At 39.2% G+C, this 12,126-nt stretch overlaps 1 protein-coding gene across 1 annotated transcript in view; it reads left to right on the plus strand.

Moving 5' to 3' along the window:
- The window catches only part of CSMD1 (CUB and Sushi multiple domains 1), a 1,848,896-nt gene that overhangs the window by 1,447,676 nt on the left and 389,094 nt on the right, over positions 1-12,126 (plus strand). Inside the window, exon 19 of the mRNA XM_088832674.1 lies at positions 8,699-8,887. Coding sequence (XP_088688800.1) covers positions 8,699-8,887 — 189 coding nt within the window. The remainder of the gene's footprint in view (positions 1-8,698; positions 8,888-12,126) is intronic.

Consider the following 12,126-nt stretch of genomic DNA (forward strand, 5'->3'; position numbering starts at 1 on the left):
TGGGGTACATCAAAGTTATATATTGTCACCTTGCTTATTTAATTTATATGCAGAGTACAGTAAGTGTCAATGCCAGGCTGAATGAAGCACAAGCTGGAATCAGGATTGCTGGGAGAAATATCAGTAACCTCAGATATGCAGAATACACGACCCTTATGGTAGAAAGTGATGAAGAACTTAAGAACCTCTTGATGAAAGCAGAAGAGGAGAGTGGAAAAGCTGGCTTAAAACTCAACATTCAAAAAAACTAAACTTGTGGCATCCAGTCCCATCACTTCATGGCAAATAGATGTGGAAAAAATGGAAACTAACAGAATTTATTTTCTTGGACTCCAAAATCACTGCAGATGGTGACTGCATCCATGAAATTAAAAGATGCTTATCCATTGCAAGAAAAGCTATGACAAACCTAGATAGCATATTTAAAAGCAGAGATATTACTTTACCAACCAAGGTCTGTATAGTCAAAGCTATTGTTTTTCCAGTGGTCATGTATGGATGTGAGAGTTGGACCATAAAGAAAGCTAAGTGCCAAAGAATTGATGCTTTTGAACAGTGGTGTTGGGGAAGATTCCTGAGAGTCCCTTTGGACAGTAAGGAGATCAAACCAGTCAACCTTAAAGGAAATCATTCCTGAATATTCACTAGAAGCACTGATGCTGAAGCTCCAATACTTTGACCACCTGATGTGACAGACTGACTCATTGGAAAAGACCCTGATGTTGGGAGAGATTAAAGGCAGGAGGAGAAGGGGATGACAGAGGATGAGATTGTTGTATGGCATCACCGACTCAATGGACATGAGTTTTAGCAAGCCCTGGGCATTGGTGATGGACTGGGAAGCTGTCATGCTGTAGTCCACGGGGTTGCAAAGAGTCGGACATGATGAATGACTGAACTTAACTTTTCATCATTGATCAACTAAATGCATTCTCTCCTCCCGATCTCACACATTTTCAGGAAAACTAGTTGGCCTTTGAATGTAGATTTGGGTGAAACTCAGGAGAATGAACAGTTTTAGGGACTGATGAACACTTGGATGTAATTTACTGTCTTCTCTCTCTTTTATTTGTGTACCAGTTTGACAGAGATTCTTCGTCTGAGGGAATTCTTCTGTTACCCTTCAGTTACAAAATCAATCAGCCAGTATTATGTATCCACTGTGTGCAGGCCATGCTCTGTGCAAGCACTGATGTGTTGTGAAACCTTGTAATCACTGCCTTAGAAAGTGAAAGCATGTGTGGAAAGCGAAAGTATGAGTGTAGAAAGTAAAAGTGTGTAGAAAGTCAGCATGCTTGTAGAAAGTGAATGTGTCTGTGTTTGTTTAATGTGGATGTGAGTTCATAGTGAATGTACATGTAGCAAGTGAAAGTGTGTTTGTGTCGACAGTGAAAGTGTGGGAGGTAAATGTGTATGAGTGTAGAAAGTTAAAGTGTGTGTAGAAAGTGAAAGTGTATGAGTGTAGAAAGTGAACATGTGTGTTGAAAGAGAGTATGTGTGTGTTTGTGTGAAGAGTAAATTGTGTGTGGATATTGAATGTGTGTGTGTATAAAAAGTGTATGTGTCTGTGTAGAAAGTGAATTTATGTGTAGAAATGAATGTGTATGTGTGTATGTAGAAGGTGAATGTGTGTGTGGAAAGTGAGTGTGGTAGTGTGGAAAGTGAAAGCGTGTATAGAAATTAAAAGTATTTGGAAAGTGAATCTGTATGTAGAAAGTGAATGTGTGTGCATACATAAGTGAATGTGTCTGTGTGTGGAAAGTGAATGTGTGTGTAGAAAGTGGCTAAGTGTATACGTGTGTTGAAAGTGAATTTTTGTGGGTATGGGTGAAGAATGTGAATGTGTGTATGTGGACAGTGTGTATGTGTAGAAAGTGAGTGTTTGTAGAAGGTAAATTTGTATAAACAATGAAAGTATGTGTAGAAAGTGAATGTGTGTACAGAGTGAAAGTGTGTATACGGAATGAAAGTGTGTAGAAAGTGAAAGTGCGTGGGTTCAGAAGGGGGAAGTGTGTGGTTGTAGAAAGAGAGTGTGTAGAAAGTGAGTTTATGTGTGTAGAAAGTGTATGTGTGCATAGAAAGTGAATGTGTGTGTAGAAATGAATGTGTGTGTGTAGAAATAAATGTGTGTGTTCTTGAAAATGCATGGGTATGTGTACAATGTGAGTGTGATGTAGAAAGTGAACGTGTGTAGACAGTGAATATCTGTTTAGAATGTTTATATCTGTGGGTTTGTAGAATGAGAATGTGAGTGTAGAATGTAATTGTGTGTGTGTAAATGTGAATATGTGTGTGTAGAAAATAGAAGTGTGTAGAAAGTGAATGTATAGAAAGTGAAGTGTATGTAGAAAGTGAAAGTGTGTGGGAAGTGAATGTGTGTATGTGTGAAAGTGAAAGTGTGTGTGTGTCTAGAATGTGAATGTGTCAAAATGAATCGGTGTGTGTGGAAAGTGAAAGTACATGTGTAGAAAGTGAAAGAGTGTATGTAGCAAGTGAATGTGTGTAGAAACTGATTGTGTGTGTTTAGAAATGAATGTGTATGTGTGTGTGAAAAGAGAATGTGTGTAGGTGCTTAATGTGTGTGCGCAGAAAGTGTGTGTGTGTGGCTGTAGAATGAGAATGTTTGTGAGTGTAGAATATGATATGTGTTTGTAGAAAGTGAAAGTCTGTGTGTAGAAAGTGAATGTTTAGATAGAAAGTGAATGTGTGTTTGTAGAATGTGAATGTGTATGTGCATAGAAAGCAAAAGTGTGTGTAGAAAGGGTGTGTGGTTGTGTAGATAGTGAAACTGTGTGTGTACAGAAACTGAAAGTGTATGTGTGTAGAAATGAATGTGTATGTGTGTAGAAGGTGAACGTGTGTAGAATGAATGCGTGTGTGTAGAAAGTAAAAGTGTGTGTGAGAGTAGACAGTGAAAGTGTATATGTAGAAAGTGAACAAGTGTTTTGTGTGAAGATAGCGAATGTGTGTAGATAGTGAATGTGTGTGTATAGAAAGTCTATGTGTGAATGTAGAGAATGTTTGTATAATGTAAAATGTGTGTGTGGAAAGTGAAAGTGTGTCTATAGAAAGGGAAAGTGTGTGAGTGTGGAGAGTGAAAGTTTGTGTGTAGAAAGTGATTATGTTTGTGTAGAAAGTGAACATGTGTGTAAAAAGTGAATATGTGTCTGTGTCTGGAGTGAAGATGTGTTAGTGTAAAATGTAAACATGTGTGAGTTTAGAAAGTGCATGTGTGTGTTGGAAGTAAAAAGTGTAGGAAGTGAAAGTGTATTTGTGTAGAAAGTGAAGGTGTGAGTATAGGAAGTGAAAGTGTGTGTAAAAAGTGGTTTGTGTTGCTGTAGAATGTGAACATGTATGTAGCAAATGTAACAGTATGTGTGTAAGAAGTGAAAAAGTGTGTATAGAAAATGCCTGTATGTGCAGAAAGTGAATGTGTGTGTGTGTAGAAAGTGAAGGCTTAGGAGTATTAAATGTGGAACTGTGTGTAGAAAGTGAATTGTTGTAGAAAGCGAAACTGCATGTGTGGAAAGTGAATATTATCTGCGTGTAGAAAGTGAATGTCTGTGTGTTATGTGAATGTGTGTGTTTAAAATGTGAATAAATGTGAGGAAAGTGAAAGTGACTATACATAAGCTGAAAGTGTGGAAAGTGAAAGTGTGTGTGGAGAATGAAAATGTGAGTGTATAGGGTGAAAGTGTGTGTAGAAAGCAAAGGTGTGTGTGATAGAAAGTGGATGTGTGAGTGTGTGTGTAGAAACTAAATGTGTACATGTATAGAAATGAATGTGTACATGTGTGTAGCAGGGCAATGTGTGTACAGAATCAATGTGAGTGTGTAGAAAGTGACAGTGTGTGTAGAAAGCGAAGGTGTGTGTTGTGTCTTGAAAGTGCATGTGTATAGATGGTGAATGTGTGTGTATAGAATATCTATTTGTGTGTTTAAAAAGTTTATGCCTGTGCTGGTGTGGAATGAGACTGTTTGTCAGTGTATTCATGTGAAATATATGTGTAGAAAGTGAAAGTGTGTCTGTAGAAATTAAAGGTATTTGGAAAGTGAGTGTGTGAGTGTGGAAAATGAAAGTGGGGCTGTAGAAAGTGAGTGTGTGTTTGCATTGAAAGTGACTGAAAGAGACACATGTACCCCAATGTTCAACACAGCACTGTTTACAATAGCCAGGACATGGAAGCAACCTAGATGTCCATCTGCAGACAAATGGATAAGAAAGCTGTGGTACATTTACACAATGGAGTATTACTCAGCCATTAAAACCAATACATTTGAATCAGGTGTAATGAGGTAGATGAAACTGGAGCCTATTATACAGAGTGAAGTAAGTCAGAAAGAAAAATACCAATACAGTATATTAGTGCACATATATTGAATTTAGAAAGATGGTAACAATAATCTTGTATACGAGACAGCAAAAGAGACACAGATGTAAAGAACAGTCTTTTGGACTCTGTGGGAGAGGGCGAGGGTGGGATGATTTGGGAGAATGGCATTGAAACATGTATATTATCATATGTGAAACGAATCGCCAGTCAACGTTTGATGCATGATACAGGATGCTCAGGGCTGGTGCATTGGGATGACACAGAGGGATGGTATGGGGAGGGAGGTGGGAGGGGGATTCAGGATGTGGATACATGTACACCCATGGCTGATTCTTGTCAATGTATGGCAAAAACCACCACAATATTGTAAAGTAATTAGCCTCCAATTAAAATAAATTAATTAATTTTTAAAAAAGAAAGTGAATGTGTATAGGAAGAGAATATGTGTCTGTGTAGGAAGTGAATGTGTGTAAAAATTGAACCTGTGTGGGTTTAGAATGTGCATTTATGTGTAGAAAGTGAAAATGTGTAGAAAGTGAAAGTGTATTCATGTGGGAAGTGTGTGTGTGTGGAAAGTGAGTTGCGTTTGTGTAGAAAGTGAATGTGTGTTGAAAGTGAGTGTGTGCACATGTAGAAACTGAGTGTGTGGGTTGTAGAATGTGAATATGTGCATGAAGAAAATGAATGTGTATGTGTAGATAGTAAATGTGTGTGTAAAAGTTAATGTGTGTATAGAAAGTGAATGTGTGTCAGTAGAAAGTGTACTGTGTGTGGATAGAAACTGTGTGTGTAAAATGTGAATGTTTGTGGGTGGAAATTTGATATGTGTCTTTAGAAAGTGAAACTGCATTACTGTAGAAAATGAAAGTGTGTGTAGAAAGCGAGTATGTGTGTAAGAAGTGGATGTGTGTAGAAAGTGAATGTGTGTGCGTGTAGGAATGAATGTGTGTGCGTGTAGAAATGAATGTGTGTGTGTGTGTAGAAAGCGAGTGTGTGTGTAAGAAGTGGATGTATATAGAAAGTGAATGTGTGTGCGTGTAGAAATGAATGTGTGTGTGTGTGTAGAAAGCGAGTGTGTGTGTAAGAAGTGGATGTATATAGAAAGTGAATGTGTGTGCATGTAGAAATGAATGTGTGTGTGTGTGTAGAAAGCGAGTGTGTGTGTAAGAAGTGGATATGTGTAGAAAGTGAATGTGTGTGCGTGTAGAAATGAATGTTTGTGCGTGTAGAAATGAATGTGTCTGTGTAGAAAGTGAATGTAAGTGTGTAGAAAGTGAAAGTGTTTTAGAAAGTGGATGTGTGTGGAAAGTGAAGGTATATGTCTGTGTTGAAAGTGAATGTATGTGTGTAGTGTGTGACTGTGTGTGTGTAGAAAGTGAAGGTATGTGTAAAAAGTGAATGTGTGTGCATAAAATGAGAGTGTGTTTGTGTAGACAGTGAGAGTGTGTCTGTAGAAGTTGAAAGTGTGTAGGAAGTGAAAGTGTGTGGTTGTGGAAAGTGAGAGTGTGTGTGTAGAAAGTATGTGTGTTTGTGTAGGAAGTAGATGTGTGTGTGTGTAAAAGGTGAATATGTGTGAGTTTAGAATGTGAGTGCATGTGTAAAAAGTGAATGTGTGTGCAGAAAGTGAGTTGTGCATGTAGAAAGTGACTGTGTGTTTACAAAGTGAATGTGTTTAGAAAGTAAATGTGTGTGTGCATAGAAAGTGAATGTGTGTATAGAAAGTGAATGTATGTATGTAGAATGTGAATTATGTGAGTGTGTAGAATGTGAATGTGTGTGTATAAAGTCAATGTCTGTGTGTAGGAAGTGAATGTGTGTGTAGAAAATGAGTGTGTTGAAAGTGAATGTGTGTTATAAAAAGTGAATGTGTGTGCTGAAAATGAAAGTGTGTAGAAAATGAAAGTGTGTGTTTACAAAGTGAATTATATGTGTTTAGAAAATGAATGTGTGTGGGTAGAAAGTGAATGTGTGTGTAGAAAGTGAATGCGTTATGTAGAAAGCATGTGTGTGTAGAAAGTGAGTGTGTATAGGGAGTGTGTCTTTGTGTAGAAAGTGAATGGATGTGTATAGAAAGTGAATGTGTATGTAGAAAGTGCGTGTGTGTGTAGAAAGTGAATGTGGCTGTGTGTAGAATGTGTGTGTGTAGAAAATGAATGTGTGCGTGTATGTGTGCAGAAAGTGAATGTGTGTGTGTAGAATGTGAATGTGTGTGTGCACACACTGAGAGAGAGGAGCCAGGTGGGTGATGGATCTTGGGCACACGCTGTCCATCTGCTGTTGGTGTATTTGCAGCTCAGGCAGGGCTGTGAAATGTATGCATTTGCTGCCATACTTTGCAATAAGCCATGACAGTTATATCCTGTTGCTAAGATGAGAGGCATAGGTTAGTTTGAGGATTTTAGTTAGAATGATTAATTTTTAAGAAAATAATTCTTGGGAATAAGGATGCTATATATATTTTTTTGCTTCTTTTTCTTTTCACTGTTTCACTTATTTTTCCCTTGGAACACTTCACTGTACTAGTCCTTTCCGTTGTCTGTTAACCAGAGAGGTAAAGAGCACAGACTTACGCAGTGCAAAGTTTGTTCATCCTGCCAATTCTGAAACCAGATGCAAGTTCTGGGGGTTCCTGTAATGACCCTCAGGTTTGGTAATTCAGCAGAAGGTCTCACTGAAAGTGCCCTCCCTGCTTGTGTTTCTGCGCCGGTTTGATCACATGGTGGTGCTTTAAGGAAACTGCATCACTTATTTATCTAAGAAACTCATTCCTTAGTGGCAATTCGTGTATTTGACTGAATAAGGGAGGGTATATTCATAAGATATGTCGCTCAAACTTTGGTAAAGTATATATGATGATCAGAATTATCCCAAATATCATTTTAGGAGAGTAAATGATCTGAATACTGGTAATAATTTAAGAGTTTTCATTAATACTTCGTCATAATTGCAATGTTTTGAATCTTACTGAGAGAGTTATAGCAACAGCAAGTCTTTTTTTAAAAAATTTTATTTATTTATTTATTTTTAGCTATGCTGGATCTTCATTGCTACTCAGGCTTTCTCTAGTTGCGGCAAGCCGGGGCTACTGTCTAGTTGCAGTGTGCAGGCTTCTTATTGTGGTGGCTTCTCTTATTGCAGAGCACAGGATTTTGCACACTCAGGCTTCAACTGTTGTGACTCCCAGGCTCTAGGGCTTGGGCTCATTAGTTGTGGCCATGGGCTTGGCTGTCCCACAGCACGTGGAATCTTCCCAGATCAGGGTTTGAACCCATGTCTCCTGCATTGGCAGGTAGATTCTTTATCACTGAACACCAGGGAAGTCCATAAGTCTATGTGATTTTAAATCCCTTTGAATTCCTAAACATTGCAATGATATTCTCTTCCCTTACTCCCTTTTTCCTCATCCTTTAAAATGTATTATTCTAAAAATAAAGAGGAATGTTAGAGACAGAGAAGAGAAACTCTTGAAATGATGTGATCATCATTACTTGACTTTATATAGCACTTTATGTTTTAACATCTTTTAGCATAGGCTAATTTTATAGCCATCTTGAAAGTGGCTGACTTAAGTGCAAATTTTAAAAAATAAAGTATGGATTTGTGGAATGCAATTTTAGAAAATCAGCCTCAGTGCAGTTTTAATTTGCCTGATGTGTGTATAAGCTTGGGTGAATGTATGCAAATATATGAAAGTTGAAGTATGATTGCCAAAACTACTGGTATATCAAATATAAGAAGGAGGAGAGATAAGAGACAGAAAACAGACTTAGACTTTGTTTAGTACAGTTGATTGGTTTTCAAATGAAGAGAAATTCAGGGAGGTCAGCAAATCATTCAAGATTTCACTCCCTAGCTACTACCTGGTTATTAATATAAGAGCATACACCTATCTACAGAAAAAGCAAATATTTGAAAATGTATTTGTCTTCACATGAACAGGTTACTGAATTCACTTCCCTAATTTTCCAGGTCTGATCATGTCTAGGAATATTTTGTATGTATTATGCACTGCTGCTGCTGCTGCTAAGTCACTTCAGTCGTGTCCGACTCTGTGTGACCTCATAGACGGCAGCCCACCAGGCTCCCCCGTCCCTGGGATTCTCCAGGCAAGAACACTGGAGTGGGTTGCCATTTCCTTCTCCAATGTGTGAAAGTGAAAAGTGAAAGTGAAGTCGCTCAGTTGTATCTGACCCTTAGCGACCCCACGGACTGCAGCCTACCAGTCTCCTCCATCCATGGGATTTTCTAGGCAAGAGTACTGGAGTGGCTTGCCATTGCCTTCTCTGGTATTATGGCACAGATACTGACTATTTTTTCTATAACCCAGGAAGGTCCCCATATGATGGTTTTCCCTGTGTGTTCAGGTGTGACTCTGGAGTCCGACTCCTGCCTTGATCCTGGGATCCCCGTGAATGGGCACCGGCACGGCAGTCACTTTGGCATCCGGTCCACAGTGACCTTCAGCTGCGACCCGGGCTACACGCTGAGTGACGACGAGCCCCTGGTCTGTGAGAGGAACCACCAGTGGAACCACGCATTGCCCAGCTGTGACGGTAGGTGGAGCGCAAAGGACCAGCAAACCAGGAAGATGCACAGAAATTATTTAAACAGTTTGGCTGGTGAGCATTTTATGGGGTGGTTCAGGATGTGACTGAAACGGGACTTCTGTTTGAAAGCTCTTAGACCTTAAAAACATGGCTGTTTAGTGCTTGAAGTTTACCTAGGATGTTCTCTGTGAGGTAGAGCTTCTATTTATAGAATGAATTTTCCCACAGCAAGCACGTTGTGTGAGATCAAGCCCACAGATCAGTAGATTAATGTGACCAGCAACCGAGAAGTCCTGCCTTGTCCCAGGCACTGCCCCCACAAATGCTACGGCTCCCTTGATCCTAAAGATTCTGTGTAGAGGAAGTCACACAGGGTGTTTCTTTCCTCTTCCCAGCTTCTTTCACTCAGTCATACACTGTGACATCCAGGGCATGGCACTTAACTGCACCTCCTTCATCCTTGTCATCTATGTTTCCCTGTATAAATGTACCGCTGTTGTTTATTCCATGATACTTTGTATGAGCATTTGAGTTATCTTGAGCTCCTTTTCCTGCTTGTTTGGCTAAGCGTACACCCTCCTCCATGAATAATTTGTTTCCTTCCTCCTTTTTATATTGGGTCACATACCTTTTTCTTATAGAATAATAAGCCCTGCTTATGTATTTGGGGACCTCTCTTTTGTTGAATCCATGTATTGTGAATGCTTTCTCTCTTCTGCCTCTATCCTCCTCCTCTTCTTGGTCTTTTTTTAAAGAATAGCATGTTTTCATTTGAAAATAATCTACTTGTTCAATGCATTCATTTGTGATCGGTGCTTTATAGATAGTGTTTAAGAAGGCTTACTACCCTCAAGTCATAAAGATATTCTGTTATTTTCTTCTGAAAACCTTTAAAATTTTTAACAGCTTTATTGAGGTATAATTAAAATACTATAAACTGCCTGTTTATTGTGGAAATTTTACTATGTTCTGAGATACCTATACATATATGAAACCATCACCATCATTAAGGACGTGTTCATCACCCTGAAAGCGAATGCTAGTTTTTTTTTTTTTATGTCAAATATATACTTTAAACCCATCTAACATTTTTGTAAGATGTGATATGTAGTGCCTGGATCCATTTATTGATAAGGTTGCACTCTCTTCTCTGATTGCGGTCTCTTCTGTCACACAGGGATCTATATATGCATGAGTCATTGGCTCTGGCCTTTTGTTTATCCATTTGTTGTTGTTCATTCACCGAGTCACGTCCGTCTCTCTGAGACCCCGTGCACTGTGGCTTCCCAGGCTTCTCTTCCTTCACCATGTCTCAGAATTTGCTCATGTCCATTGAGTCGGTGATGCCATCCAACCATCTTGTCCTCTGTTGCCCCTTTCTCCTCTTGCCTTCGGTCTCTCCCAGCATCAGGGTCTTTTCCAATAAGTTGGCTCTTTGCATCAGATCACCAAAGTATTGGAGCTTCGGCTTCAGCATCAGTCCTTCCAGTAAATATTCAGGGTTGATTTCATTTAGGATTGACTGGTTTGATCTCTTTGCAGTCCAAGGAACTCTCAAGAGTCTCCTCCAGCACCAAAATTCAAAAGCATTAATTCTTTAGCACTGAGACCTCTTTATGGTCCAACTCTCACATTCACACATGACTACTGGAAAAGCAATAGCTTTCACTATAAGGAACTTTGTTGGCAAACTCATCAGTTTTATAATACACTGTCTAGGTTTGTCATAGCTTTTCTTCCAAGGAACTTTAATTTCCTGGCTGTGGTCACCATCTGCAGTGATTTTGTAGCCCAAGAAAAGAAAATTTGCCATTTTTCCACCTTTTCCCCATTTATTTTCCATGAAGTGATGGGACCAGTTGCCATCATCTTAGTGTCATGAATGTTGAGGTTTAAGCCAGCTTTTTCACTCTCCTCTTTCACCTTCATCAAGAAGCTGATTAGTTCCTCTTCACTTTCAACTGTTTGGGTGGTATCATCTGCATGTCTAAGATGGTTGGTATTTCTCCTGGCAATCTTGATTTAAGCTTGTGATTCATCCAGCCCAGGATTTGCATGGTTAACTTTGCATATAAGTTACATAAGCAGGTAACAATATATAGCCTTGATGTACTTCTTTCCCAGTATTGAAACAGTCTTATTTTTCATGTCTCACTGTTGCTTCTTTTTTAATTTATTTGTTTTAAATTGAAGGATAATTGCTTTACAGAATTTTGTTGTTTTCTGTCAAACATCAACAAGAATCAGCCATAGGAACACCCATGTACCCTCTTTCCCAAAACTCCCCCCCACCTCCTTCCCCATCCCACCCTTTTAGATTTTTACAGAGGCCCTATTTGTGTTCCCTGAGTCATAGAGCAAATTCCCATCAGCTATCTATTTTACATAAAAGAACTGATGCTTTAGAACAGTGGTGCTGGAGAAGACTCTTGAGAGTCCCTTGGACTGCAAGGAGATCCAACCAGTCCATTCTAAAGGAGATCAATCCTGGGTGTTCATTGGAAGGACTGATGCTAACGCTGAAACTCCAATACTTTGGCCACCTCATGCAACGAGTTGACTCACTGGAAAAGACTCTGATGCTGGGAGGGATTGGGGGCGTGAGGAGACGAGGACAACGGAGAATGAGATGGATGCATGGCATCACCAACTCAATGGACATGAGTTTGAGTGAACTCCGGGAGTTGGTGATGGACAGGGAGGCCTGGCATGCTGTGATTCATGGGGTTGCAAAAAGTCGGACACGACTGAGCAACTGAACTGAACTGAACTGAAGTGAATATTCCATTGTGTATATGTACCACAGCTTTTTTGAGGAATCTCCATACAGTCTTCCACTGTAGTTGTATCAATTTACATTCTCACAAGCAATGCAAGAGGATTCCCTTTTCTCCACACCCTCTCCAGCATTTATTGTTTGTAGACTTTTTGATGATGACCATTCTGACTGGTGTGAGGTAGTATCTCAGTGTAGTTTTGATTTGCATTTTTCTAATAATGAGTGATGTTGAGTATTTTTCATGTGTTTGTTAGCCATCTGTATGTCTACTTTGGAGAAATGTTTGTTTAGGGTTTTTTCCCACTTTTTGATTGGGTTGTTTGTTTTTCTGGTATTGAGTTGTATGAGCTGCTTGTATATTTTGGAAATTGATTCTTATCAGTTGTTTTCTTTGCAATTATTTTCTCCCATTCTGAGGGTTGTCTTTTCATCTTGTTTGAAGCTTCCTTTGCTGTGCAAAAGCTTT

Source organism: Moschus berezovskii, chromosome 26 (assembly GCF_049115385.1).
Source record: "Moschus berezovskii isolate FMDL1 chromosome 26, NW_MosBer_1.0, whole genome shotgun sequence".
Lineage (NCBI taxonomy): Eukaryota > Metazoa > Chordata > Mammalia > Artiodactyla > Moschidae > Moschus > Moschus berezovskii.